The following is a 27,648-nucleotide window of genomic DNA, read 5'->3' as shown; positions in this document are numbered from 1 at the left end:
CAAGATTTGTACTGTAATAACAGATTTCGTTGCAGATCAATTCGGACAACATTTGCAAACTAAGTATTTTTATAACAAGTTGGTTTAAATGAATAACCATTACAGTAACATTAATTACTACAACACGATTATTATATGATTGTTATAGATGTTGTATAACGTTATTTGGTAAGATTAACTTAACCGACCAAGAACTCTTTAAAGTTTTACTACAAACATTTTTATGCAGTTATTATACATTACAACACTTTATATTATTATTTACTACCATAGTTACAATAATGCCCGTGCATTATTCTAACACATCCATGAATCACTCACTTATAATAAATATAAGGCTCATTTCATCAGTCACTGATTATAAACAAATATTATAATAACGCTCACATATCACTACATCACTAATCATAAACTAATCTAATAAATCAATCACAAAGCAAAAAAACAATATGGATCACGCATGAATGCATCACTAACAATAAACCAATAATAGAATAATGCTCACACATTAATTCATCACTAATAATAAAGCGATAATATAAAGGTCACACATTAATGCATCTTCAATAATAAACCAATAATATAATAATGCACACGCATTAATTCATCCCTAATTATAATCCAGTAACAAAGTTAACATTAATAATCTTCTTTAATTTTCTATTTCACAGACATAGATTAAATTACTAACAGACTAAAATATAAGTAACTTCAATTTAAAGTAATAGTTTGATATATTGAATATGTTTGAATACAGTTGTGCCTTGTCTACTAAAGAAAGAAAATTGATTGATTTATGTTTAATACAAACAAGGCGTTGTATTGCTTTATGCTGGAAAAAAGTTAATCGCCCCTCCATTGGATTTTGGTTGAGAAACCTTATAACATGCTTGGCTCTTGAAAAGCTCACATATATAATAAGGAAAAAATCCTCTGAATTTTGTGACATCTGGGAGGTGTTTTTGAACTTTGTAAAAAACGGAGATATTGAAGAAGCTTCGGAAGTCTGAAGTTGTGGGATGTTAATTGGTGCTTGATTTTATTTTTATTTATTTATTTATTATATTTTTATGTGTATATGTATATGTGTAATTTATTATTTTATTTTTTTGCATTTTTTAATTATTTATTTATTTTTATATTTTTTTCCCTAAGCCTGTCTAGGGTAAGTTTTGGGTTCAATACTCAATAAAGACATGTTATACAAAAGTAATAGTTTGAATGCACTGCTTTTACATGTAATAAAACAGTAGTTTTCAAAATGTAGAAAATATTTACGTTACATGTACATTATTACATTACAAAAGAGATAAAATAAAATTTGACTTATTCACTGTCTCAACTAGGACAAACATTGTTATTAATGATGTAATTATTTTATTGATGGCAGCCTGAATCTGACAGATAGAGGCAACAAAAGTAAAGGAAGCTAACAAAGGAAAGTCATACAGAAAACTGTCCCCAGAGGCAGTACTGGACAAGACCAAAGAAACTTAAATGAGCACCATGAAGATGTGATTAACAGAAAACATCTGCTGGGTTTCTTTAAAATCCAGTTTGGTGTATTTTGTGGCCAAACATTCAGGTGGGTGGCTGAAAATGCGAGCTGGAACCGAGGAATCATCAGGGTGAAAAGAGAGGTATAGCTGGGTATCATCAGCATAGCAGTGGTAGGAAAATCCATGTTTCTGGATGACTGGTCTTAAAGATGTTGTGTAGATGGAGAAGAGAAGTGGCCCAAGAACAGAGCCTTGAGATACCCCACTGTTTAGATGCTGTAGGTTGGACACCTCTCCCCTCCAAGACACCCTGAATGACCTGTCAGAGAGGTAAGATCTGAACCATTGTATAACAGTGCCCGCAACGCCCAGTGACTCGAGCGTAGATACCAGGATCTGGTGGTTTACAGTGTCAAAAGCAGCTGACAAATCCAGCAAGATGAGGACTGATGATTTAGAGTCTGCTTTAGCCAGTCTGAGATCCTCCACGACCGAGAGCAGGGCAGTCTCAGTTGAATGGCCTTTCTTAAAGCCAGATTGCCAGCTTAACTAGACTAAAAGCTTACCTCTTGGAAATGTAGCAAGCTAAGCTAAAAACTCCTTGGCAAAAGTAGTGTAGCTACATCCAAGTTATTTTTACAATATTCATATTTAAATCGAAGCAACTTAAATCCAAGTCAATCATATCTTAGTGATCAATAAAACTGTCAATGAAAAATGATTCAGTTCAGTTATTTACTGTAAATATTATGTTGTACCAAACAGAAACAAATTATGTTATATTACAGCAAAAACTAAAAATCCAATAAAACCAGGTGTTACACAAATAAAATACCATAGTTATTTATAGTAAAGGGAAATACTCTGCAATAAGCATTATATTGTATATATTTTTACAACTTTTCATTAATGAATTACACCCTAATCTAATCTCTCTCAGTCATCTTTTATTCAAGCAAGTTTCTCGTGTCAGCCCAATGATTGTTTGGCTACATCACCAACCAGAGCAAGAGGTGGCAGTAACGCATCAAAAACTTTGTTATCGACCACCGTAAAACAGGAAGAAGAAAATGTCATTCTTCTAATGTAGAAACTTCTTTGTTATTGATCGGTAAAGCTGTTTCAGTAACCGAAGAGGCCTCCGGTGCACAGAACTGCACAATAGGTGGTTGGCGCTGACAAGCAGTAATACACACGTTGTGTTTGGCAACCCCCCATATGGGAGTCCAGGGCCGTAACATCCACTGTCTCTAACGTTAGCTTAAAAGATTTCCGGCATCAACAGCAGTAGGCGTTGCGGTCATTTCCTGGCACAGGCTTAACCCAAACTCAATTCGGATTCCTTGGCCACAGCGACACTTTCCCATTTTAGCCGACAAACTGGGCTAGTGACTATCTTGTTCTGTACCTCACCTCAAGTAACCATATGACGGGTGCGCACACTTTCGCGATTTCTGCTATAACGTGGAGGTAGAGGTGCACTCAACGTTACGCTGCATTAATTTTAAAATAGCCTACATTTGTAACAGTTCATTTTGTTACGGTATGAACTTAATCCTAGGAAAGGCAAAAAAAATGCATAAAATTAAGACCTTTGTAACAAAATTCAAGACGTTGTATACCAAATTCAAGGCTATAAGGCCTTAATTTGAGATTATCAAATTTAAGACTTTTTCAATGCTTTTAAGACCCCACGGGTACTCTGGACATGGACCTTCAGCATGCAGTGGGACAGTTTGCTGCTGAGTGTGATATGGCAGAGAAAGAAACAGCACCTCTAAGTCAGAAACCATAATGCTTGTATGGAAAACAGTGGCCACCTCCAGTTTGGCAGAGAGTCCTTACCCCAAATAGAGAGTCTGATTTTTTTTTGCCATGAGGAATGTAATATGAGATTAAAAGATGGATCAGTGCAGCGGTAATAATAATAATAATTCCTTACATTTATATAGCGCTTTTCTGGGCACTCAAAGCGCTTTACACAATGGGGGGGTTCTCCTCCACCACTTCACCAGTGTGTAGCATCCACCTGGATGACACGACGGCAGCCATTTTGCGCCAGCCAACACATGATGAAGCCAATTGAATATGGCCATGATGGACAGAGACCCCTACTCTTTTTTTTACATTTTTAACAACCACACGTTAACATCTTAAGACGGTGCTCACTGAGCAGTATAGCGTCCCCATCACTCAAACACACAGACCAAAGGTTGGGCACCCCCTGCTGGCCTCACTAACACTACTTCCGGCAGCAACCTAGCTTTCCCATGTGGTCTCCCATTCAGGTACTGACCGGGCACAGCCCTGTTTAGCTTCAGTGGGCGGCCATGTGAGAGTTGCAGAGAGCTAGCTGCCGGCTGGTAATGGAGTTAATGTGATTGTCTGTTGTGGTGAAGGAGCTGAGACGAAAGGTAATCTAAGTACCTACTGTCACCCATGGTCATGACTGAAAGGACAAGATCTCGGATACAACCGGACACATTTTACAAAGTGTTTTGACCCGCTTGTTTGAGTCGCAGCACAAAAGAGAGATGAGCCAACAAAATAACCTGAATTCAAATTATTTATTATAAAATGTAACTCATAGAACAATCAATCAATGCAACCAACAAATGTTTAGGGATACTAATGAAGATAAAGAACTTAGGATATAATCACAACAACACTTTAACTACATGATATAAGTAACGCAAAACAAAACCATAAGGTTAAAGAATCAATGAGATGGGAGGTCTTGACATGAGGACTCCTGAGTAGCCACAGGTCCTGGGGTAGCTAGCACAACAACTTTTATATACCCATTGATGAGCAATGCAGGCATCCAATCACGATTTACCATATACTCCAACCTGGATTTCTCATTCAGGGAATCAGACAGATAACATCATCCAACACAACACTAGCTACATGAACACACTGGAGAGTGGATAACAGATGAGATTTCAAGCTGCAGAGGTGCTGTTATCCAGATGTTTATGAAACTGTTCTTCTCTCAGCCGCCATCATTGTGTTTACATAAATGCAAGGAGCGCAACACATTTACAACCCCATCTACTGCAGTGTAGGATTGTTGGAAAACAGTATACCTATTATACTGTTATTTATAGCCTGTTCAAACATTATTCAGACATGAAACATCCTGTGCACATGAGATAATGTTTTGCTGCATTCATGTCATGTGTGCAACTTTTTGTCCATGTGTTTCTTAAGCTGTGCCGAATGAGCGAAACTCTGTAGACACTGACCAGATCTGTACGGTCTCACTGAGTAGATGTGAATGGTTTCCCTCCAGTGTGGGTCTTCATGTGTTTAATAAAAGTCTGAGGAGCTGCTGAAACTCATCCCACATCGAAGCTGCGGTCACATTAGAATTTGAGCATGCGAAATTCTGTTGAACAGCGCTGTGAAAAGGAGCTGGATTAAACAAGATGATCAGACATTTAAAAAGCAAACGATTGGTCTATATTTTACTAACTGTCCAGAGAGATCATGTTTTGATCTTCGATAGGTCTCACACAGTCAAGTTATGCAATTTTGCAGGTCAGAATTCATCGAGCTTGAACTCTGCAAGGCAATGAACTGCAAGACTTGAGGCACGAACTTGCATTTCCGGTCTGACGCATTCACGTGCGTATGAATGGAAGTCTATGGCAAGAAAAGTCCAGTGTGACCGCAGCTTAAGTGCAAGTGAATGGTTTCTCTCCAGTGTGGATCCTCATGTGATAATTAGGGATTTTGATTGGCTGAAATTCTTCCCACACTGAGGGCATGTGAATGGTTTCTCTCCAGTGTGGATCCTCATGTGTCGACTAAGGGAGAATAAGCAGTAAAAACTCTTCCTACACTGAGTGCATGTGAATGGTTTCTCTTCATGTGTTGATTAAGGTGTGATGAGCGGGTAAAACTCTTTCCACACAGAGTGCATGTGAATGGTCTCTCTCCAGTGTGGATCCTCATGTGGTAATTAAGGGATGTTGATAGGCTGAAACTCTTCCCACACTGAGTGCATTGGAATGGTTTCTCTCCAGTGTGGATCCTCATGTGGTGATTAAGGGATGATGATTGGCTGAAACTCTTCCCACACTGAGTGCATGTTAATGGTTTCTCTCCAGTGTGGATCATCATGTGTTGATTAAGGTGTGATGAGCAGGTAAAACTCTTCCCACAATGAGTGCATGCGAATGATTTCTCTTCATTGTGGATCCTCATGTGTTGATTAAGGTATGATGAGCGGGTAAAACTCTTTCCACACTGAGTGCATGTGAATGGTCTCTCTTCAGTGTGGATCCTCATGTGGTAATTAAGGGATGTTGATAGGCTGAAACTCTTCCCACACTGAGTGCATGTGAATGGTTTCTCTCCAGTGTGGATCCTCATGTGTTGATTAAGGGAGAATGAGCGGTAAAAACTCTTCCTACACTGAGTGCATTGGAATGGTTTCTCTCCAGTGTGAATTCTCATGTGTTGATTAAGGGATGATGATTGGCTGAAACTCTTCCCACACTGAGTGCAAGTGAATGGTTTCTCTCCAGTGTGGATCATCATGTGTTGATTAAGGTGTGATAAGCAGGTAAAACTCTTCCCACACTGAGTGCATGCAAATGGTTTCTCTCCAGTGTGGATCCTCATGTGTCGATTAAGGGAGAATGAGCAGTAAAAACTCTTCCTACACTGAGTGCATGTGAATGGTTTCTCTCCAGTGTGGATCATCATGTGTTGATTAAAGTGTGATGATTGGCTAAAACTCTTCCCACACTGAGTGCATGTGAATGGTTTCTCTCCAGTGTGGATGATCATGTGAATCTTAAGTTTGCTTTTGTTTGCCAAACTCTTTCCACACTGAGTACAGGTGAAACGATTCTTTTTTCTCCTTTTCAAAAAATGATTTTTTTCCTCAATTTTGACATGATGTTCCTCCTCTTTACTCCCCTTATTATCTTCAATGCGATCTGAAAGAAATAAATAAAACATTAGTTTTCATTAAGTCTTAAAAACTCTCATCAAAAGCTCAAAAGTGAAAAGACACAGGAAACATTGGCTACACACACTGTAATTTTAATGCACATTAAATGTAAAATAAATCAGATCATATGTTGTTTGGTCCATTAATGTGTACACATTTAAGCAGATACAATTCAATTCATCTTTATTTATCTAGAGCATTTACAACATAAATTGTGTCAAAGCCACTTAACATTAAAGTTATAGTAAATTGAAACAGTTTCAGTCCAGTTTTCAGTTTCTTACATAATGAATCATAAAAGTTATTTTGATCATATTGATAAGACAGATTTAAAAGCTGTAAACGGCCTATTTTTATTTGTATTGTAACAGTGGTGGTTTTGGATAAATAAGTTTTGTTTAAGTCTTTCAAAGAAAGAAAAAAAACACAAAACAAATGAACTTTCAAAAACTGCTCCCAGCGGGATTAGAAGTTGGGCCGTCAGCATAGTAGTTGACTGCTTTATCGCTAGTCCATGTAAGAAGTGAAATCCGTGGCTTTTTCAGACCCTTTCATCCTACTCCCAGTGGACCTCGAACAAAAAAGTATAGGTTATTTATAACCTATGGGCGCCAAACAAGTTTATCTTGTCAAGGATAGCCACAGCAAGCATTAATTTCCACCATTTCATAATCAAAAATAAAAATAAAATAAATTAAAGATTTTCTTTAAATAAGAACTCACACACACATGTACATTGACTCAACAGTAATATATTTAACAATAAAAAATACAACATCACTGCGGAATCACTCCATTTGTAAAGGTTTCTAAACAAAATCAACCATCCTTGTACAACAAACAATAAAAGAAACAAACTAAAATCAAAACGGTTCAAAAATAAATTATAGCTAGTGTAAAGGGTGAATGAGGGAATGAGTAATGAACAAAAAGCCTGTTTTATGGGGTTGCAACGTGTGTAAAGATTTTCAGTGTGGGTGTATGAATGAATACAATGAACTGACCCGGGCTATTAGCATCAATTGATACTGGTCCACCCCTTGATAAGTTTCATTTTGGGAGGCTCCTTCCTACCAGACTGACTTTTTTGTTGGCTTCAGGAAAGGATTCAGCTTCCCACTTACTCCACCGAGGATCCAGGAGACTGCTTGCACAAAATGACCACTGTAAAGTTTGCCGGGCACTCTGCGTCCATTCTTGCTACACGCCACAGTCTTTTTTTTCTTCACACGCCAAAAACCAACAGCTCTTCAACCTCGCACATTTCCTTTCTCCATTCTCTGCCACAACAAACACACAAACCCAAAAGAAACAAAATTCTTCTTCTCACTTTTCCATTTCCTCCCTCTTTAATCTTCTTTTCCCTACCTGAACTTCCGTTTTCTTCAACTTGACCCTGGAAGTTTTTGGAAGGGCAGGTTTGACTAGCTTCCCCTATTGGAGCTTAGAATAAAAAATTTGGGGGAGGCATAGTCTTGCCACACTCTCCCCCTTGAAAAAAAAAAAAACAACAACAACCCCTGGTATTTAATAAAAGGGATGTCAGAAACCAAGAAACTCCTCTTAATCTAGTGGTTAGAGCAAAATGGTCTTAAGTTTATCTTTCTCCTGATTCTCCAGTTCTTCAGCTGTTGGAAAGCAAGGCTTAAGATTACAAACATTTACGGTTCAAACATCCTCTCCAGTGTTTTCCAGTGCAACACGATAGTTCAGAGGTCCTAACTGTTGAATTGTCCTGTAGGGTCCTTTCCATTTTTTTGCAAGCTTTGCACTGAAATTATGCAATAAACTTGACTGAGGAAAGCTTACCCTGACACTGTCTTTTTCTTTATAGGATGCCTCTCATCCTGTTTTATTGTAACTGCGGTGTTGTCTTGCCATAGCTTTTTTTCTGAACTCACTTGCTTTCATTTTCATATTTGACAGTTGTTCTGCAACGTCGTAGGCCGGAGAATCGGTATAAATTGTGTCCATGCAGTAACTTATCTACAGGACCTTGGAGTTTCCTCCCGAGTAGAAGCTCTGCTAGAGTCATGCCGATGGTTTCTTGGACTGCAGAATTTATGGCAAAGCGAAGTTCTGGTAAGTATTGGTCCCATTTTTATGGTTATCTTCCACATACGCAGAAATCATTTGTTTTAGGGTTCTGTTCAGTCGTTTTGTGAGATTGGTCTGGGGGTGGTAGGCTATTTGATTTTTGTCATTTTCTGTTTGATTTTCCATTTTTAAACTTCAGAGAAAACTGCTGATGTGAACTGTGTGCCTCGGTCAGATAGAATGGAATCTGGTACTCCCCAACAAGTAAGTATTTCTTCTCTGAAGAATTTGGCTTCTGTCTGGGCAGTGGCCTCTCGCATGGGAAATAATTCCAGTGTTTCCTCTAGGATTGCACAGTAGAATCTCTGTCTGCTAGGTTCTGAAATATCTTGATTATATCTGGGTCTTTGTGTTGCTCTTCCCAGATTTCTGCAATGGAGATGGGTCAAAGTACGGTCACTTGAAAGGTGCAGAAGGGCATCCAGCTGGTTTGATGACAGACTCACTGTGCTTTTGATGAAGGGTTTACGAACCAAGTCGTAGTGGTTCCAATTATGCTGCTCAGAAAAATACCTATTGAAATGTGCAGACAGAGATTGCAGATGGAGAGTGATTTCCGTTTTAGTAGTATCCCAGTTAAACACATTTTCTGTGATAAATTCATCCAAGGTCAGGAACATGTTTAGATTTAGTAGGTTTGAACACGGCCTTGAAGGGACAAATTAAGCGAATTAAGCGTATCAAATATGTCAGACAGGTATGTAAGATCTGTGAGCTACTTAGCGTCAGTAAAATAACTCCTAAAGGAAGATCCACAATCAATCCTCAGTTCGTAATGCAATGAAAAAATACGCTGCAGGACTTTGCCTGTGGAGAGCCATCTAACCTCCTTGTGCAAAAGCAACGACTCATATTTGGACCCCATTTCTATGCACAACAAGGCAAACAGTCTTGATTTAGTGGGACAAGTCTTTATGAAATTCACAATCTGTATTGCTGTTTGAAGCACTGCGTTCAAGTCCACAGGAAGTGTTTTTGCTGCGAGGACCTCTCTGCGAATCATACAGTGGGTGAAACAAACATGCGGAGCTACTTTATGAACCAAAGCAGCGAGTCCTTTATTTTTTCCTAACATGGATCCCACTCCATCAGTGTACACACCGACACAATTGTCCCAACAAAGACCAAGTTCATTCAGTTGACCGCTGAGTTTTTCTATAATATCTTTTCCTGTAAACGTCTTTTCATTGATGAGCAAAATAGTAGATCCACAAGCAATTTTCTCATGACTGTAGCGGACGAATACAAGTAGTTAAGATGAGTTTGATATGTCTGTCGACTCAACTATTTTGTAATAAAAAAGAAATCCCATTCTTTATTCTTTTAATCAGCTGACGTTTGACGTCGCATGCCATATCAGTTATACGCCGGCTTATGGTGTTGTCTGGTAGTGGAATTTGTTCAATGTAACTTGCATACTTCTCTCTAAACAGTTTTACAGATGGCCTTTGCAGCTGGAGATATGAGGCTCTCTGGAAATGTATGTGGCTATATGGCCTTGGCAACTAAATGTGCCACCTCATTTGAAGCAGTAAGCGATTTTACTTGCAGCGTGGTTTGACAGGTCATCGTTTGTTTTTGTCCTCTTAATGCTGATTCTTTACATCGAAAAAAGTCGACTGGCTTATCTTTTAACATCGGATGTTTCTTCAAGGCGAAGATCTTTGAAGTGTTGGGTGACTGAGGGTGAGTATGATGTCTTCATCAATATACACAAAACACATTTTTCCCAGCAACTCTGCTAGGACAGACTCCATTAATTGCTGGAATGTTGCTGGGGCATTTTAAAGTTTTTAAATCCAAAAGTCTTGGATTCACTTCCAGGCTCCATAGTTACCTGCCAGTACCAACTGTTGAGATCAATGGTGGAGAAGATGACAGCACCAGAGAGGGATTCCAGTATCTCTGTGATGTTAGGTAAGGGGTAGGCATCTCTTTCTGTGATAGCGTTCACTTTACGATAGTCCACACACATCCTCATACTGCTATCTTTTTTGGGGACAAGGACAATGCGTGAGGCCCACGCTATTTGTGTAGGTTCTGTGAGGCCATTCATTAGCATTTCTTTGACTTGCTCTTTCACAATCTCTTGCTTCTCTGGTTTTAAACGGTATGGACGTTGTCTGATCAGCACAGGGTAGTCAGTATACAAGCAGTGCTGTAGAACAGTTGTTCTTCCAAGCTGGGAGGTACATACTTGTGGATTCTGCAGAAGTAGATGATGTAACTGGCAATTTTCTTCTGGATGCAGGTGAGATTGATCAACTGATGCTTTTATTATTGTCTTGTCATCCCTATTATCTGGTAACTGGAATAGACTTTGTGGTGGGGGATTTGAGGTGAACAACAAAAGAGCTTGGCTTGAGTTTTTTCTGTGCACTTTTTTTCTTCTGGTGCAGGTATGTTTTTTTCTGGAATGCTGGCCTGCCCAGGCTGAAAAGGATACACTTGGTTTCGGGTTGATGTGCAGGTTTAATTTTCACCAGCCACATTGATCTGTAGCCCACTGGTAAATATATGATCCAATCCTAGGATCACTAAATAAGTGAGAGCTGTGGAAGTGAGGATAGCAAATGGAATAGGAAAAAAACATATTGTAAAGAATGACATTTGTTTTTGCCCATCCTAAAGGTATGGCGGTCTCACCATTAGCAAAGTAGAGGAGACCATGGGGCCATTGATGAAGAACATCAAGGGAAGCAAGTGCTGACCTCAAATGTTGGTGAAGTAGGGTATAGCTGGCTCCAGTGTCGATTATGGCTTTTCCAGACCAAGCTCCAAGGGTGCTTGATACAATTAGCTGTTGTGGTATGAACTCATGGGTAGGAGGATGACTTGGTTTTGCTGTAATTGTGGAGTTGGAGTTGTAACAGAGATGCTGTTGTGAGAAGGTGCAGGCCTTTGATGCTGTGTGGGTATATTTTATCTCCTTCAGCAGTGGTTCTCAATATACCAATATAAAATATACCAGGATTTCGAAGCGATGATTTGACTGACATTAAAAGTGACCAATCACAGTCAACCTTGTCTAGTTTTGCGTTGAACGTAAGGGCGGGACAAAGGCCTTTCTATGTTCCAGTGACAGAAAACAACAACTTAAAAACAAATGCATTATTGAAATAATGCTTTTTGGGTGTTTTTACTATAGAGATGTCTATGTTATTCACAAGAGTAATTAAGCCGCAGACATCCTGCCATTTTGCATTCTCTCCGACGGATTTTACTCGCCTCTAACCTATCACTCTTCTGAAGCCTAGTTTAATACAATCTGAGAGCATACTCACACTATGTACAGTTGCTTTGAACTAGGCCAAAGCACGCTTGTCCTCCATTCAGGCCAGGGCACGCTTACAATATCGATGATGCACTGTTCAGTAGAGAAGTGCTCTCGCTCAGCACAGTGGAGACTTCTCTAGTTATGTTGTTTTAGTCGTTTGGGATGCAGTGTCACACAATCAAATATTTTGCCGAACAGATCCGCCAATTTTGACGCTCATAAACAGTCATAAAGTCCTCGTGCTGCAGGAATTAGGAGGTTTGCAAAAGGCACAGCTGTGGTGCATTGAGGAGTTTGCGTCTTTAATAAACTACAACAGTTTGCATTCATTGAACGGTAAGAATGATTAATAAATGGGTAACACTTTACAATAAGGTTCATTAGTTAATGCATTTACTAACATGAACTCATCATGAACAACACATGTAGAGCATTTATTAATCATAATTGAACATTTACTAATGCATTTCTAACATCCAAGTCTATGCTTGTTAACATTAGTTAATGCACCATGAGTTAACATGAACTAACAATGAACAACTGTATTTTCATTAACTAACGTTAACTAACATGAATAAATACAGTAGTAGATGTATTGTTCATTGTTTGTTCATGTTAAATGCATTAATTAACATTAACTAATAAACCTTATTGTAAAGTGTGACCAATAAATGCATATGAAATAGTCCCTTAAAAGAAACGTCTTGCTTTCAGTTTCTGGCTTAGGCGCGTTTTGCACTCACACACAAGCGTACCGCGCCAAAGCCCAAGTGAATTGTGCCTGAGCCCGATTCAGCGCACTCACACTTCTCAAACGATCAGGCAAACAGGCCTGGGCACGGTTTGGATAGCATAGTGTGAGTAGGCTCTAAGAGTGTCGGCGCGAGCTGCAGGTAATGCGCAATTATTAATTTCTGCAAATGTCACAAGTGCTTTATTTTAACACGAGAGTGCAGTCATGTAGTTAATCGCCAAAACTGGATATCCGAGCCCTTAAATAGGCTTTTTCAAATGAACTGCAAGTCCTCTCATGATCTCATCATCGCATGTGTGTGCTCAGACTATATACAATTGTGATCTCTCAGAAGTAAAACTTATTTATCTTGCTCCTCGACTAAACTTACTCAAAAACTTTCAAGTATTTAGAATTAGATTGATGCATGACAGGTGACAATGCTAACGCACTTACTTGGCTGTATTGTGACGTGAAACTTAGCCTACCAAAACTTTTAGCAAAGGTGGAACTTTTTATTTCTTTACGGCAAAAGAATTATGCTAGAAATGTTTCTGGATGAGGTATTTATGTGATTTATACATAATAGGGGTATTCTGATCTGTCTTAAAGCATCAACAATTTGTACAAACAATATTATAGCACTGCCTTGAGAAATGTAGTGTTGTCAGAAACCAAGTAATTTGTTTTATTTTATTTTATTACTGACAATGTTCTTGTCTTTTTTGTAAAACTATTTCAGTTTAGGATCAATAAAATATCGTTTAGACAACAAGCAAATAAGAAAAACAGTGTAAAACATGTAAATAAAACCCCAAGTTTAAATCTTTTCATCATATACTTTAAACATTTAAAAGCCTGAAAGTATTGTTTAAAAATTGACAAAAAGTGTCTCTATGGCCTTAAAAGTATGTGGTAGTTTTGCCAGTGCTATTGAAAATGATTCATTGTCATGTACAGAAAAAATAGACCATACTTTGTTAATGCAAATACCTATATGTAGCCTTGTGATTTAAACAATTAAACAATTTAAATAATTGTATAATTAAAAAAGGGCCATAATGAAAAACATATTTTTTTTCAAAAGTAATTAACTAGTACTCAAAGTAGTTTTTTAAAGAGTAATTTGTAAAATATTAGTATCATTTACTAAAACTCGTATTATTTTAGCAGTGTATTATAACTTGAGTACAAATATTCTGTTCTCTTTTCATCTGAGATAACATCAACAAATAAACAAAAAAATGCACAAGCACAATTAGTAAAGATGTATTATATTATTAATAAATGATTAATTAATTGTTATATTATTATTAAATGGTTTTCATTTGTATAAATCAATAGACAGTTCATATGCAGTATTTTTATGAATTGCTGAAAAAACAATGCAGGTGTTCAACACATTGCATGTCAGTCTTGGCTTATTATATTAACGCTGTTTTTAGGATCTAAAAATGTATTCTTTAAAAAGCAAAAAGATTCCAATGGCGACACCTGCTGGTACGTGAAGAATATGGTCAATACTGACGAACTTTACACTCAAATCTCTGCATATCATCAGCATGCTGTAATCCGTTTCTTAAGCAGCAAAAGTCTTTTTTAGACTAGTTTGTTGGCCAGTTGTAGTCAGTGCAATGCTAAACGTTATTGTTTCACTTTAATTAGTTTTGTCTCACATCGTCCCACAACAACATCATATAGTTTAGAATACTGTACAATGTTTTATAACAATTATTTTTGTGTCTATTTCATTCAGCATATTTAAAATTAAGGGGATCCACGTTTTTTTGACATACTTTAAATCAGGGTTTCTACAGGTGTCACCAAGTTAAATGTAAGACTTTTTAAGACCATTATGAATGAAATTTTAGACTAAGGAATTTTTTAATTGCCGCAGATGAAAAAGATTTTTATATGTCCAAACAAAAATATTTTAATGTAAAATATTTAATAATACAATAGTAAATCAATAATAATAATAATAACATTAAAATATTTTTTTATATTTCTTAGCAAAAGATCATAAATATTGTGTAAAAACAAGAGAGCTCTACTTGGATCCACACACTTTTTTCCCCAAAATAAACTTTCTTTAAAATAAAAAAACAAAATAACAAATGTTTTAAAAGTTTTAAAAACTATATTAAACTAAATCTATGCACAACAATCTGTCCAGGTCGATATCCTCACCATTATGATAAACAGAGTTAAAATGTCTTGTTGGTGATTGTATGGGTTTTGGCCAGATTGGGTAACAAAACATGAACAAAGGAAAATGAAGACTTGTTTAAAAAGATTTAAGACCTATAGCACAATATTTCAGTAAATTTAAGTTTTTGTAAGGCCTAAATTTTTGATTTTGGAATTTAAGACATTTTAATACCCAGCGGAAACCCTGTTTAAACACAATAGCCCTGGTAATTAGTTATTATAATAATGTAGGTCAAACTAAGATAATATCTGTGAGAACTAGTAACAACTACAAAAACAAGTTTAAACCCATAAAGAAGTTGATAAAAAAGGGAATTGTGATCAACGTGACACATGCAAATGGAAAATACTAAGCCAACACTACCACTGTAATAGCAGATCTCTTCTATGAGAATACTGTAGGTCAAATATTCTCAGCTCAGTTAAACTTTTTTATTTTTTTGTTTTTATTTATTTTATATAGCGCCAGTGCTCAAGGACGCTTTACAAACAAAGAGAACAAGAAAAGCAATAACCTTAAGAAGGTAGTGAAAATAGGAGACGAATAATACATAACAAGTATGACATAAATAAGAACAAGTGATGAAACTCATTCTGTCTTTCAATGAGTGCTTATGTGCGTTTAGGAGAACTAGGCAGCACACTCAAGGCTGCAAGATGAATTAAATTAGTATTCTTATTATTAAAATATATCTGAATGAGGATCAAATGACTGAGTTGGTCTTTAAAAATGTAAACCAACCTGTTTGTTCCTGCAGATCTTCCTGTTTGACTGTGAATGTTTCTTCAATCTTCACATCTTCACTCTCCTCTTTAATAAACGCCATCTTTATAACAGTGTGGAGATCAGTCACTTCAGCAGGAGTTTTTCTCTGTGTTTGGACACTTTATCCTGTTTAAAATAAAAAAACATATTAAAAAACGTCCTGATTAAAATAAATAAAACAATGAACAGAAACAAAATGACTTCTCTTCAATACTTGCTTTAACAGTTTCATATGAGAGTCATTACCAAAAATAAATCAGGTAAGTCTGAGCAAGACACAATGAGTTTATTAAAACTAGTACTCCATTTCTTATATATAGTGATTTATCCTTAGAATGGAATGACATTATGCTTTTTAATAAATTAAACCTTAATTAAAACACCTATTACTCACATTTTTGTTGCTTTATTCAAACAATAGCCCAAATTACTGTGAGTAAATTGTACTTCGTTGTAAAAAGGGTCAAAATAATGTCAACAGCAGGTTCCTAATTTAGCATCGGATGAAAACCCTGAAACTTTATTCAATCGCTTTATATTTATGTAAAGGTTTTAAAAACAAACCTTTCTCCAGCTGAATCAAGCGCAAGAGCGGCGCAGCCTAATGACGTCACACGCCACGCCAAAATAAAAGTCTTTTGTTTTTAGTTTTTTGCCACTTACTGTTGCAGTCATGACTTGTTCAAACATTTCTCTCCCTAGTTTTCTACTTTACACTTGGTCTCTCTCTCTCTCTCTCTCTCTTTCTCAAACACACACACACAATCACACAGATGTTCAGTATTTGAAGTTGATCAAAACCTTTAATCTAAACATTTTAAAACAACTTCAAAAAAGTGCCTTTGAGACATCAAAAAAATAATAATAATAAAGTTTAAGATTTTTTTAATTTAACCACATAGTTGTATTATTTAGACATTAGACTGTAAGAAATGAATGTTGGTCAAGCTCCTGCACTTTTTACAATTAATCTACTAACAGAAAAACAGCAAACAAACCTCAAATTGTGTCAACACTGTCAAGGACAAATTCAAAGTATATCTTCATTTCAGTGTGATTAATAAATGTGTATTTTCAGAAAGGTAATGTGTCCCTTTACAAACCCAACTTTATAGATTATAAAAAAAAAATATTCGTAATAATGAAATATTGGACAAAACATTGATTTCCAGATAAAATATGCAATCGTTGCACATTATTTTTTAAATAAAAATCCAAGATTTAAAATATTTAGTCAAACTTTCAAACAGAAAATAAAACTGATAAAAAGTTCAACACACTTGAATATATGCATATATAATATAATTTATAATATATGCATTTTAACGAACAGAGATTTTCAAAATGTTTTATAATTTTTTTTTCAAGGTATGGATATATTTTTAAAATATGTTATGAGCAAACAAAATTAACTGAGAACATTCTAAGATTAGATTTACAATGAATGGTTCTGCCTTTATGATGGTAAAATTTACCCAGATGACAAACAATAAGAAAATATGTCCATGAATACTGTCTTTAGAATACTGTCTTTAGAATAAAAATATATATTTTTATAAACTTTTTTTATACTAAAACTACTATTACTTTTATACTAAAACCGCTGTGTTGTTTACATTAAATGACTTACTGTAACGTTCGCTTTCAGAACGTATTTTGTATAAGTGTGTGCGTTTGTTTGTATGTGGGTGTGTCGTTTTATGCATTTGTTACAGGTACGAACGGCATTGGAGGATCCGCATTTTGTGCTGATGACGTTGGCCGCTGACGCTGGGTTTGCGCCACCAATCGCTGGTTCACGTAGCGTTTAAAAGCCGAGCCCAAACTGCAATGGCAATCTCTCTCTCTCTCTTTCTCTTTCCTTCTCGATCTTATTCTTTCTGTGGGTCTCTATGAGGACAGTCTCTCTTGCGAGGGCTAGTCTGAGAATGTGTTTTGCTTGTTTAATGCTCTTGTCTAAAGTTTGAGATTTGATAATGCAATGTGTTTGCTTGTGAACTTGTCCAGTTAAATGACGTGTTTGAGTGATGCCTCGGAGAGGTGTAGGAGTGAGTTATACATATAAAGTCGCGCGATATACATATACAACACTCAGATGCATATTTTGTATTAGTTCACTAGGTTCAGGAGAATGTGCTGTTGTCTGTATGTTTTGTTTTTAGTTAGAGCAGTTTAGTTAAGACGTTTGGTACGTTGAAGATGTTTTTTTCATGCTTTTCTTTTCATATTTAGTTTAGTTTGGTGAAAACAGTTACTGAGTTTTGTTATATTTTTTTCTTTGATTTAAGCACATTCAACTACTTCCCCTCCCCCAGGTAATTCATCATTTAATCATTGTAAATATTTTTCTTTCACTGTATAATATATTTTCAGTGGTTTCATTGGATGTATGGGCAATAAATAATTGCGGTGATATTTGGTTTTCAGTTGATTTCTTTCTCCATCTGCTTGTCACACACATTAAACTATTTTATGTTATGTCATCTACTCCTAGTTTAACATTAACATCTAAAAGGACGTAACTATATATATATATATATATATATATATATATATATATATATATATATATATATATATATATATATATATATATTTGCAAAAAGGACAACTCGGTTTGTAACAATTTTTAAAATTCATGTTTTTTCATTGTTTTCCAAATAATCTTAATGCAGTTGGGTTGTTTTGATTGCGTAAAAATAAGTACATAAAGCAAAGCTAATAAACAATAAAACATAATAAAAACAACATAATAAAATGTTTTTTGAAAAAAAATAAATAAATAAAAAAAAATGGTTAAGAGAAAAAAACACCACTAACAAATGCATTGACTAGCGTCATTGGTCACTGTTTAAGGATATTGCTCATAAGATATAACTTTCCTCAGCATTCAAACAAATTTTGTTCATTTGTAAATAGTTCTAACTGAGGTTTCATAATTAGTAATGGACACCTGGCCACAACTTTTAAAATGTCAGCTTAAGTATTGAATCCGTGGCTGAAGGAAGTTCTATGAAAAATAGTGGCTTTAAAGACACCCCATTGTTGTTTTACCCATTTATGCCGTCAAACTGTTGCATAAATGTAATAGCTTTTCAATGTGGCTACATAAAACAATTCTGTAACAGATGTGCTAATATATCAAATGGCTTCTCATGAGATAATGCTTAGAAATGACACATTTGGAACAATGGACCTAAATTACCTTTCAAATTGCAGGAAAGAATCTTCTGCCAGTCAGGACCATCAGAAATCTCACAGGAATGTATCTCCTTCATTAATAAAGTTAAAAACTCTCTTGTGGAACCACCCTCATCTGCTGCCCCCTCTCCAATACCATCAGCATCTCTGAATACAACATCCAGTTTTTTCTGGGTCAAACGACTGGCGCCGAAAAGCACGAATTGCACTTCCCAGGATGTTGTCCGGTGTGATAATAATTTGATTTGATGGTGGTGATGAAGTAAAATCCACCCAGTTCTGCATGTTGTGCAGTAATGAATCGAGATCAACACTGAAAAAAGAAAATACAACATGTCTGTTTTTCTTTCTACATGTGGATTTAAAAATGTCAACAATGTAAGTTCATTTAAAATATAATCCTTCTCCACTCACTCTGGTTTAGAGACTACTGCAGCTGATGGGGATGACACTGGAGAGGACAGAGGGGACGCCACTGGAGAAGGCCGAGGCAATGCCACTGGAGAGGACAGAGGGGATGCCACTGGAGAATGCAGACGTGATGGCTCTGATGTGGTTGAAGGAACAATCTGTATTAGTGAAGTTGCAGTGTTGGTTTAAAAAAACTACAATGTATCTTTAACAATTAAATGGTTAATTCACCCCAAAAATTTTAATTCTGTATTTTATTAAATTACTCGCCCTTATGTCATTCAACATTTATAAGACATTTTGTTCATCTTCAAACACAAATAAAGATATTTCTGATGAAATGTAAAAGCTTTCTGACCTCTGATAGAACATAATTGCCACATTCAAGGCCCAAAAAGAAATGTTTAGAATAGTCTATTTGACTCCACCGTAATGTTATGAAGCAACAGGAATACTTTTTGTGTGTAATAAAACAACACAAACTAAAAATAACATCTTAATTAAACAATTTCTTCTTTTTCATGTTGGTCTCTTACACAGTTGATTTAGACACAACGTTGTGACATACAACCCAGAAGCGCTGCACAGTGTTCACTACGTCAACTGCGTAGAAAACTGATATGGAAGAGAAGAAATAGTTTAATTAATGTATTCATTTGTATACACAAAATGTATTTTTGTTTCTTTGTAACATTGGTAACATAAGGTGGATTCACTGTGGTCAAATAGAGTACTTTAACAATGTCTTATTTTCTGGACCTTAAATGTTTTAATTGGTAGGCTGTCAGGGACAGATCACTTTCGGATTTCAGTAAAAACTTATTTGTGTTCTGAAAATGAACATGACTAATGAACATCATAACTTTAGGTACCTTAAAAGTCAACAGATAATCTCAAGATTAAATGCTGCGAAAGTAATGTTCATTGTTTTTAAAAGATAGTGTACTATTGTCAGGGCCGGAGCAAGCTGAACTGCCGCTCTAGTCAAAGGACGGTCACGCCGCCCTCGAACCTAAAGTGAAACCGGGGGGGTATTTTTTCTATTCTGCCGCCCTAGACGCTATAACTGAGGCGCGGTTGGCGAGTGTAGTTTAGGGGACGCCACCCTCTCTATTAACTGCTACCCTAGACGCGGATATAATTGTGGCCGTGGGTGGCGAGGATAGTTTCAGGGACGCCGCTCTATCTATTCTGCCACCCTAGAGGCGGATGAGGGCTCAGGTGGCGAGGGTAGTTTCGGGGACGCCGCCCTCTCTATTCTGCCGCCCTAGGCGGCCGCCTAGGTCGCCTCTATGGAAGGCCCTGATTATTGTACAGTGCTACAAAAGTACTTGGTTTTAACCATTTAATTTGCTTTTAAAATGCATTCAAAACAACCAAAAGTTGACAGTCAGATACATTAATGATTTTCACCTCCATGTGCAACCACTGAACATGTATATTTAATGGAGTCAATATGTTGTGGTCGAGAAGTGTCCCAGAGGCAGTCCTCATTATTGACATCGCTAATGTCATTTCTCGGATGATAAAAAACTCTGTTGAGTCATTACGTGAACCAACAAATTCAAAGAGGACCTGAAAACCAAAAAACATTTATCTCAAACCAGTCATAAAAAGTTAATTTCACAGGTATTATATGCAATAAAAGTAATTCTATATCAATAAACAGAACTTAAATGCTGCCTAACACCTTTTAGGCAAAAAATACTTTAGTTACTGGATTGATAAATAATATTTCTCTGTAAGTATGGAGTTACATTGCTATTTTTAAGAAACCAAAAACACAACTTTGTTATTAGACGCTAAACAGACACAGATACACATCTGCCATTATTCAAATAAATTCTATAATTAATTTATTCAATACATGTAATGTAACACACTTTATCTGTGTCTAATTCAAAGCAGGCAAAATGCTAGACACATGTCCTGTAACTGATGAAAATAACCGTCAATTTTAGACTGAAATAATTTCACTGACTTGTCTCAATTATAAAACTGAGACGATATTACCAATATTATTTATTACTGCTACTGACTGTAGTATTATTTTTATGATTAGTATTATTGTTGTTGCTGTTGGTTTTAAAAATTATTGATGTCTATTACTTATCTACATGTTTTCCAGAATACCAGGAAAAATAATATTAATGTGAATGTAATAATAATATTACTATTACAATTCATAGACCAATAGCTTTAATTGACCAATTATGAAAAACTATATCTATTGCTTTAACTAAAGTTTTATTTTTATGTTTGTTAGTCGATTTGAAATTAACACATTGCTTGTGTTTATGTGAACAATTACTCCATGCAAGTTAATCCAGTGAAAAACAAAATGTTTGTTTTAGTAATTTTTTATCAAAATCTGAACATTTGCTTCCGCTCCAAATATAGATTTGTACTGGTTTCTTGTTTTGTATTCATTATGTGAAGTTGTTGCAGTTTATCAGTTTTGTAATAAAAAAAAATGTCTCACACTCAATTATTGCCCTGCTATCAATAACGACTTTAAAATTGTCAGTGCTGCATGTAAAATGACCATAAGTACTGTGAAAATGTCCTTGCTCTATTACCTTAAATAAATATTTCACAGGATGGCCCTCAATTGTAGTTCATGCTGCAGCAGCCACCGATATCTGTAGTAGGATCAAAAGATTACTTGTTAATTAATTACATTAATTTCTGCTGCTTTTCAACACTATTCAAATTATTGGCTTTTGCATTTAAAAGAATAAATAAACTCAAATATCTTTGGAACAAGTGGAGCGTGAGTAAAAAATAAGAGACTTTAAAATTTTAGGTCAGCTATTCCTTTAAGCTATGTACTATTTTTAACAAAATATATTCACTAACACTCACCTGGCAAATCAAAGGCAATCTTCCCGATTGCATCAGCAATGACCACAGATGGGTGGTGTCCACAGCGTTACAGAAATAACTGTACGTATACTGCCTGAGAGCACTGAAGTGATAGAATGCTTTTCTCAAAGTGTTGTGTGGCACTGTAGTCCCAGAATGAGATTCTATAGTGCGCAGCATTCTACCAACAGCAATGTGATTCTGCAAAAAAAAAAAAAAAAAATACAGAATGTACCTTTAAACATGTTGTTTATATGTTATGTTGTAAGTAGAGAACAAAGCGGGATGGAAAGAAAGGCCCTGTTGTTATAATTGTGGAATCCAGAATTGTAGTTCTGAAAACGAACTACATTTCTGCAAACTGAGCATGCCTTGGCATAAACGGAAATACCTAAAAGAAAACGCATCAACACAAATTGGTTGGCATACAAAAAATACATAGAGATTATACACAGTATATATAAGAGATATATTTAATTAATAACATAGAACCCCTTGCCTCTATTCTTCCAAAACATCCCATAAACAGTTGCTTGTGTTGTAACCACAAAAGCATTGCTAAAAATTGTCCCGTTAAAAAACAGTAAAATACTGGCAGCTGCAGTTGCCAGCAATGTACTGTTATTTTACAGTATGTTGCTGTAAAAATACATGGACTACATTGATTTACACAATACTCAAGTGAACTCATTTTGCTCACTGAAAGCAACTGTCTCAAATTGGTCAACTGCTGAATGAGTTTATGAAATAATGTGCTATATATGCTTAGAAGTATACTTATAATGATAACTTATTTTAGTTAATTAGAAAAGTTTGGTTTAACTCTAATGTCTTATTTTTCACAACAGCACACATACATGTAAATCTGGAATCACCAGAGAGATTCTGACTGCATCAGCAACTAAACAGCCGCTATCTTTAAATAGAGAAACATGCAGAACACCATCAGCAGTTCATTGTTCATCTTTAACTCATACACTGGCTCTACTCTCCTCCACAACGGTGACACACAGAAGACATTAGCTTCAGGTTTTACAGTAAAATACTGTTTTTTCCTTGATTTAACAGTAATCTACTGGCAGCTGTGGTTGCCAGCAATCTACTGTTTTTTTACAGTCTATTTCCGTAGTGTAAATTAACAGTATATTACTGTTAAAATACATTTTACACTGTGTTTTTACCTCTCACACCTTTAACCCTTTAAACCCCAGAGCATATACTTCAGTTTTTATTGAAGTGTCCACACTACTGAGTGTTCAAGAAACATGGAGCAAAGCTGAAGTAAATTCATTAATTAACTGACTAATTAAATGATAATTGAGGATTAACAATGAACAAATGAAGAAATACTGAAGGAAAAAACAAGAACAGAACATACAAAACTTTAGTCACAGCTTTATAATGAAATAACCTGAAGAACAACAAATAAATAAATCATTTAAATGATCAGCGGATGATTAAACAACTCTACAAACATCATCACCAGCTACACTTATTACTTAATACATGTATTTTTGTATAACATTTACTAAAGTTCTTCTTGAGAAAAAGTTAAAGTTTTACGTCACCATCATGGAGAACAGAGTTTGCTTTAGTTGGGCTCTTAGCCCTGTCATTTTTAACATTTATATATCTTGGCTGCTGCAATTGTTAAGAACTTTGTTTAAAAAGCTCCTTTGTTGTGGCAAGCCAGCCAAAAACCTAAATAAGATCTGGTGATGCTCATGTTGCTATTAAATGGCAGAGTCTGTTCTCATTTAGTATAATAAAATTTACTGCTCCTATTCAATGTTAAATCTATTGTTTTACATTATATGTCTATATATGGCAATGATTTCTGGAAGTTTTTAAGAATATCTTGGACAATAACACTGCTCTATGGTGTAACTTGCACTCAAACAGACATCAATAATCAGCATATGAACCTCAATAGTGGTGACAACTAACATAATTAATAGTTTAACTCACAAAGGGGCAACTGGAAGTCTAAACATAAACAACAGCAGAATAAAACACAAATAAAGAAAACTGTGAGACCATTATACAACATTTATTTATACCGCAGTGCATGCTGGGATATTTGTACCGTGCCACTCCCAGCATGCATTGCAGCATAAAACATTTGAGATGTTACCATTGTTGAGATACAAGGTCAGATTCATGAGGTCTGAGTGTGTGTATTTGTCATAACTGAACTGTTTTTGTATGTAATTTCTTAACTGTTAAGTAATTACGGAGATATCTTTTCTGTTTCCACTTCTCATTAATTAAATTAATACCTGCAACTAAGCATAAAATCTATTGCATGAGGCCCTTCTTCCAGATTTATATCAAAACATTTATCAGATCTAATTTCAGGCAAATAGATTTCTCTATTTATTGACTTTCCAACTTGATTGCAATAATACAAGCATTTTGTTAACTCTTTATTATAGTAATTGGAGAGTCTGAATTAATAAGTTCAAGGGTGAAGAGCCCAACTAAACCAGCCCCTCACTCCATTACGGTGACACAAAAAACACCTTAATTTCTGTTGGATCTCAATGAGAATAGTATGGAAGTCCAAGCAGTCAGTAATAAGTGTGTGTCTGCTGTTGTTTGTGGAGTTGTTTAATGATCCTCTGCTGAGACTGAAGCTGTTTTATTTTACTTAATTTTATTTAACGTTGCAACTCAAGTCACTGTTTGCGTTTCTTGTTTCTTTCCTTCAGTAATTGTTATTAATAACAGCAGGTGTTCATCAGTGTCTGAATTCACTCTTTAGTGTTCATTAACTCTGTCAGGTGAACTATATTGGTGAACTAGTTGATGGAATAGTGAACAAGGACACAAAGTGTGATTTTAAACACAGACTTCAAAAAACGTTAAATCTGAATTCTGTTCCTCACAGTTTTCTGCAGTTGGTTACTTTCTCGAAAACAAAAATGTTACACAGAAAGCACTGTATTTAACAGAATATTACTGTTTCAGTGAAAAAACATTATTTTACCGTAGAATCTGACCGTTTTTTAACAGCAATTTTTTACAGTGTAAGATGGGGAGGACATGACCCTGGGCAGTATGGACAGGTTGTTTCTGATGGTATAAAGGTTTCTGGAATGGGTTTTTCTGTTTTGGTAATTTCAAGTGAATGTCTTCCGGTAATCTTTTGCAATTCCACAAGTAATTGGTCATTGTGATCACACTACTCTGTGAAAAGGCCAAATGCTCATCCATACCGACATTCCCAATGATGCACTCCTCAATATCTTCTATATCCTCTGGGGCTTCTGGTGCATTTTTCAACAAATAAGGATGCTCCTAATAAATCCACCACATACACATGTATATGTGGACACAACTGATACTGTCCTTTAAACCGATGCACTTGGAGTGCCATTTTCCCAATTGTTTGTCAAATGTGGAAACTGTCCTTCCAAACTTAAACCAGGTGTCCTTCTCCCCAGCGTACACTGAGAACAATAGATATCTCTCTGACAGATTGTGTTCCCCCAAGAAAATAGGAAGCACACTGTCTACTTCGTGTGAGCAAGCATGTTGGTAAAGTTCCAAACATTCCTCTTGCCTAGACTTAGAAAGGAGTCCCTTTTTTAACCATCTCCTTTACGGTTTTCTTTTGTAGTGCTGGTGGTGGAATGTATGCACTGGTTTTCTTGGTCCGCTCTAAGTGGTGGCATTCTTTCCCTGGGTTTCCACTTTGAGCAGCTATGGCCATATAGTCTCTGCATTCCTCCACTTCACAATCTTAGAGCTGTGATGTTAATGTCTTTTGGACATGTATTGGCAATCTGATACCATGGGATTGCTTTGTGGTCACATAAATCCCATTTTTTGGGTCAATGCAAAACATTTGTTCTTGCCCAGCATGTTGCTCCTTTTTATGCCGTAATAGGTTTGAGTTTGTGCTAAATGTGATACCACATATAAGGCAAATTTTGTTTGCTTTTGGGATGTCTTTATCTTCAGGTTGTTTCTTTTCTAAGAATAATAATACATGTCATAGTGTGATTAACATAATTATAATGTGTTATTGTGTCATTACTTCAGTTGGGTTAGAAACATAAATGTACTCACCAGATGTTGTTGTTGGCACCATCAGACCTGTAGTTGCAGAGAAAGGGAATTATACAGTTGAAAAATGCATTTTCACTCATTACGCTTAAAGGATTTAGAATATTTACAATAGCCTACCATGTTTACGCAAGTGTGTTTTAAAATCTACAGATCTGCTTATTATTTTGGCACATTTAGGACAATGCCAGTGACTCCTTGTGCCAAGTTTCCGATCTGGACAGTGGCATGGTATAGTAAATTTGTCTTTGAACACAGGATGTTTTGAATATCAAATTAGTCAAAAGACTTCACCTCAACACTTAAATTAAAACTTGGCAAAAGTCAAAAAATGACTTACCACTTAAAATGTCTTGATAAAACCCTGGTAACTTTTCCATCATTCAGGTTTTTTTATTTTTAAACCAAAGAATATCTTCTCTTAAGTTAAAATTGCCAACTTTTTAAAAAAAAAAGTATTTTATGACCTTTTTCCATTCTGTTGAGTTCTCCTCTTGTAAAAGCTTTTTAACCATTTTGACTCTAAGAAAATTCTTCATTTGTTTAAATTCAATCAATCCTATCCCTCCTTCTTCTGCTGCTCCTATTATTGTATTGTATGCAATTCTTAGGGGTTTCCCCTCCCATAAAAAAATCTTAAACACACTTTATCAATCTCCCTTCTATCCAACATGGCATTTCTGTTATATATAATTTATACCATAGCTTTGATGTCATTAAAACATTTAATATTAAGGCTTTCCCCTTTAAGCAAAGTTCTCTTATCCTCCAGAAATTTATTCTTGATTCTATTCCTCTTATTAGATCATACCACATCTTTTCTGTTGCTTTTCTTTCATTTTTACCAATTAAAATTCCTAAAATTTTATTTCTTCTACTTCTCTAAATTGGAAACAATCTGTTAAAATATCTGCTTTACCAAACCTCATATATTGTGTTTTATTTTAATTTATTTTGCTTCCTGTCCCCTTACAAAACTCTTGTACTTTTTTCATGGCTTCTTTTACACTCTTTTTCTCCTTCACTATTATTGTTGTATCATCAGCATACTGGTATATTTTTCCTTCATCCTCCTCTTCTTCTATTTTTATTCCTTTAATTTTAGTTTCTTGTTTTATTGCTAACCCTAAAGGTTCTGCGACTAGGGAATATAATAGCGCTGAAAGAGGACATCCTTGTCTAATTGATCTTGTAATTTTAAAACATTTTTTTTAATTCTGTTAAAAAAGTTACATTTTACTTTTGTTAAAGCCCCTTTGTAGAGGCTAAGCCTATTGCTTGAAGTCTCTGAGATGTTGTTAGACAGGCACCCAGCTGACGCACACTGTCCTCTGGCTGATGTGGTGTAAATGAAATGAACAGTCTTACTTGTTTCCGAAGATGTTTACGTTTATTGCAGTTGCAAACTCCAATAGTTCACAAATTTCCTTTCAGGTAAGTTTCCGTTCGTAGAAGTCAAACACTGCCACATATCTTGACTTACAAACAAAACAAACCGTCATGCTAAAGCATGAATGAATGTATGCGGCTCTCTGTGTGAATGCGCGTGAG

At 35.7% G+C, this 27,648-nt stretch overlaps 2 protein-coding genes and 1 pseudogene across 10 annotated transcripts in view; 1 reads left to right on the top strand and 2 right to left on the bottom strand.

The window, feature by feature from the left end:
* LOC103910797 (uncharacterized) overlaps positions 1–27,648 on the top strand; it is a 1,018,570-nt gene that overhangs the window by 775,548 nt on the left and 215,374 nt on the right. The gene's annotated exons all lie outside the window — the stretch shown is intronic.
* LOC101885837 (uncharacterized) overlaps positions 4,050–27,648 on the bottom strand; it is a 79,629-nt gene continuing 56,030 nt past the window's right edge. The window contains exons 2-8 of one of the 5 annotated variants that reach the window (XM_073948654.1): positions 22,027–22,227; positions 21,741–21,803; positions 20,575–20,736; positions 19,165–19,297; positions 18,755–19,063; positions 15,526–15,675; positions 4,050–6,451 (exon numbers count right to left, since the gene is read on the bottom strand). In XM_073948654.1, coding sequence (XP_073804755.1) covers positions 5,301–6,451; positions 15,526–15,610 — 1,236 coding nt within the window. In that variant the 5' untranslated portion in view covers positions 15,611–15,675; positions 18,755–19,063; positions 19,165–19,297; ... (1 more) ...; positions 21,741–21,803; positions 22,027–22,227 and the 3' untranslated portion in view covers positions 4,050–5,300. Of the gene's footprint in view, positions 7,037–15,525; positions 15,676–15,943; positions 16,153–18,754; positions 19,064–19,164; positions 19,298–20,574; positions 20,737–21,740; positions 21,804–22,026; positions 22,228–27,648 lie in introns of those variants that run through there. The other 4 variants (XM_073948655.1, XM_073948657.1, XM_073948658.1 and 1 more) reach the window with 4 other exon arrangements.
* LOC141381823 (uncharacterized) lies at positions 23,549–26,264 on the bottom strand (annotated as a pseudogene).

This window comes from Danio rerio, chromosome 4, assembly GCF_049306965.1.
Source record: "Danio rerio strain Tuebingen ecotype United States chromosome 4, GRCz12tu, whole genome shotgun sequence".
NCBI lineage: Eukaryota > Metazoa > Chordata > Actinopteri > Cypriniformes > Danionidae > Danio > Danio rerio.
Note: the sequence above shows the minus strand (reverse complement) of the source record. Positions and strands in the feature narration are given on the sequence as shown.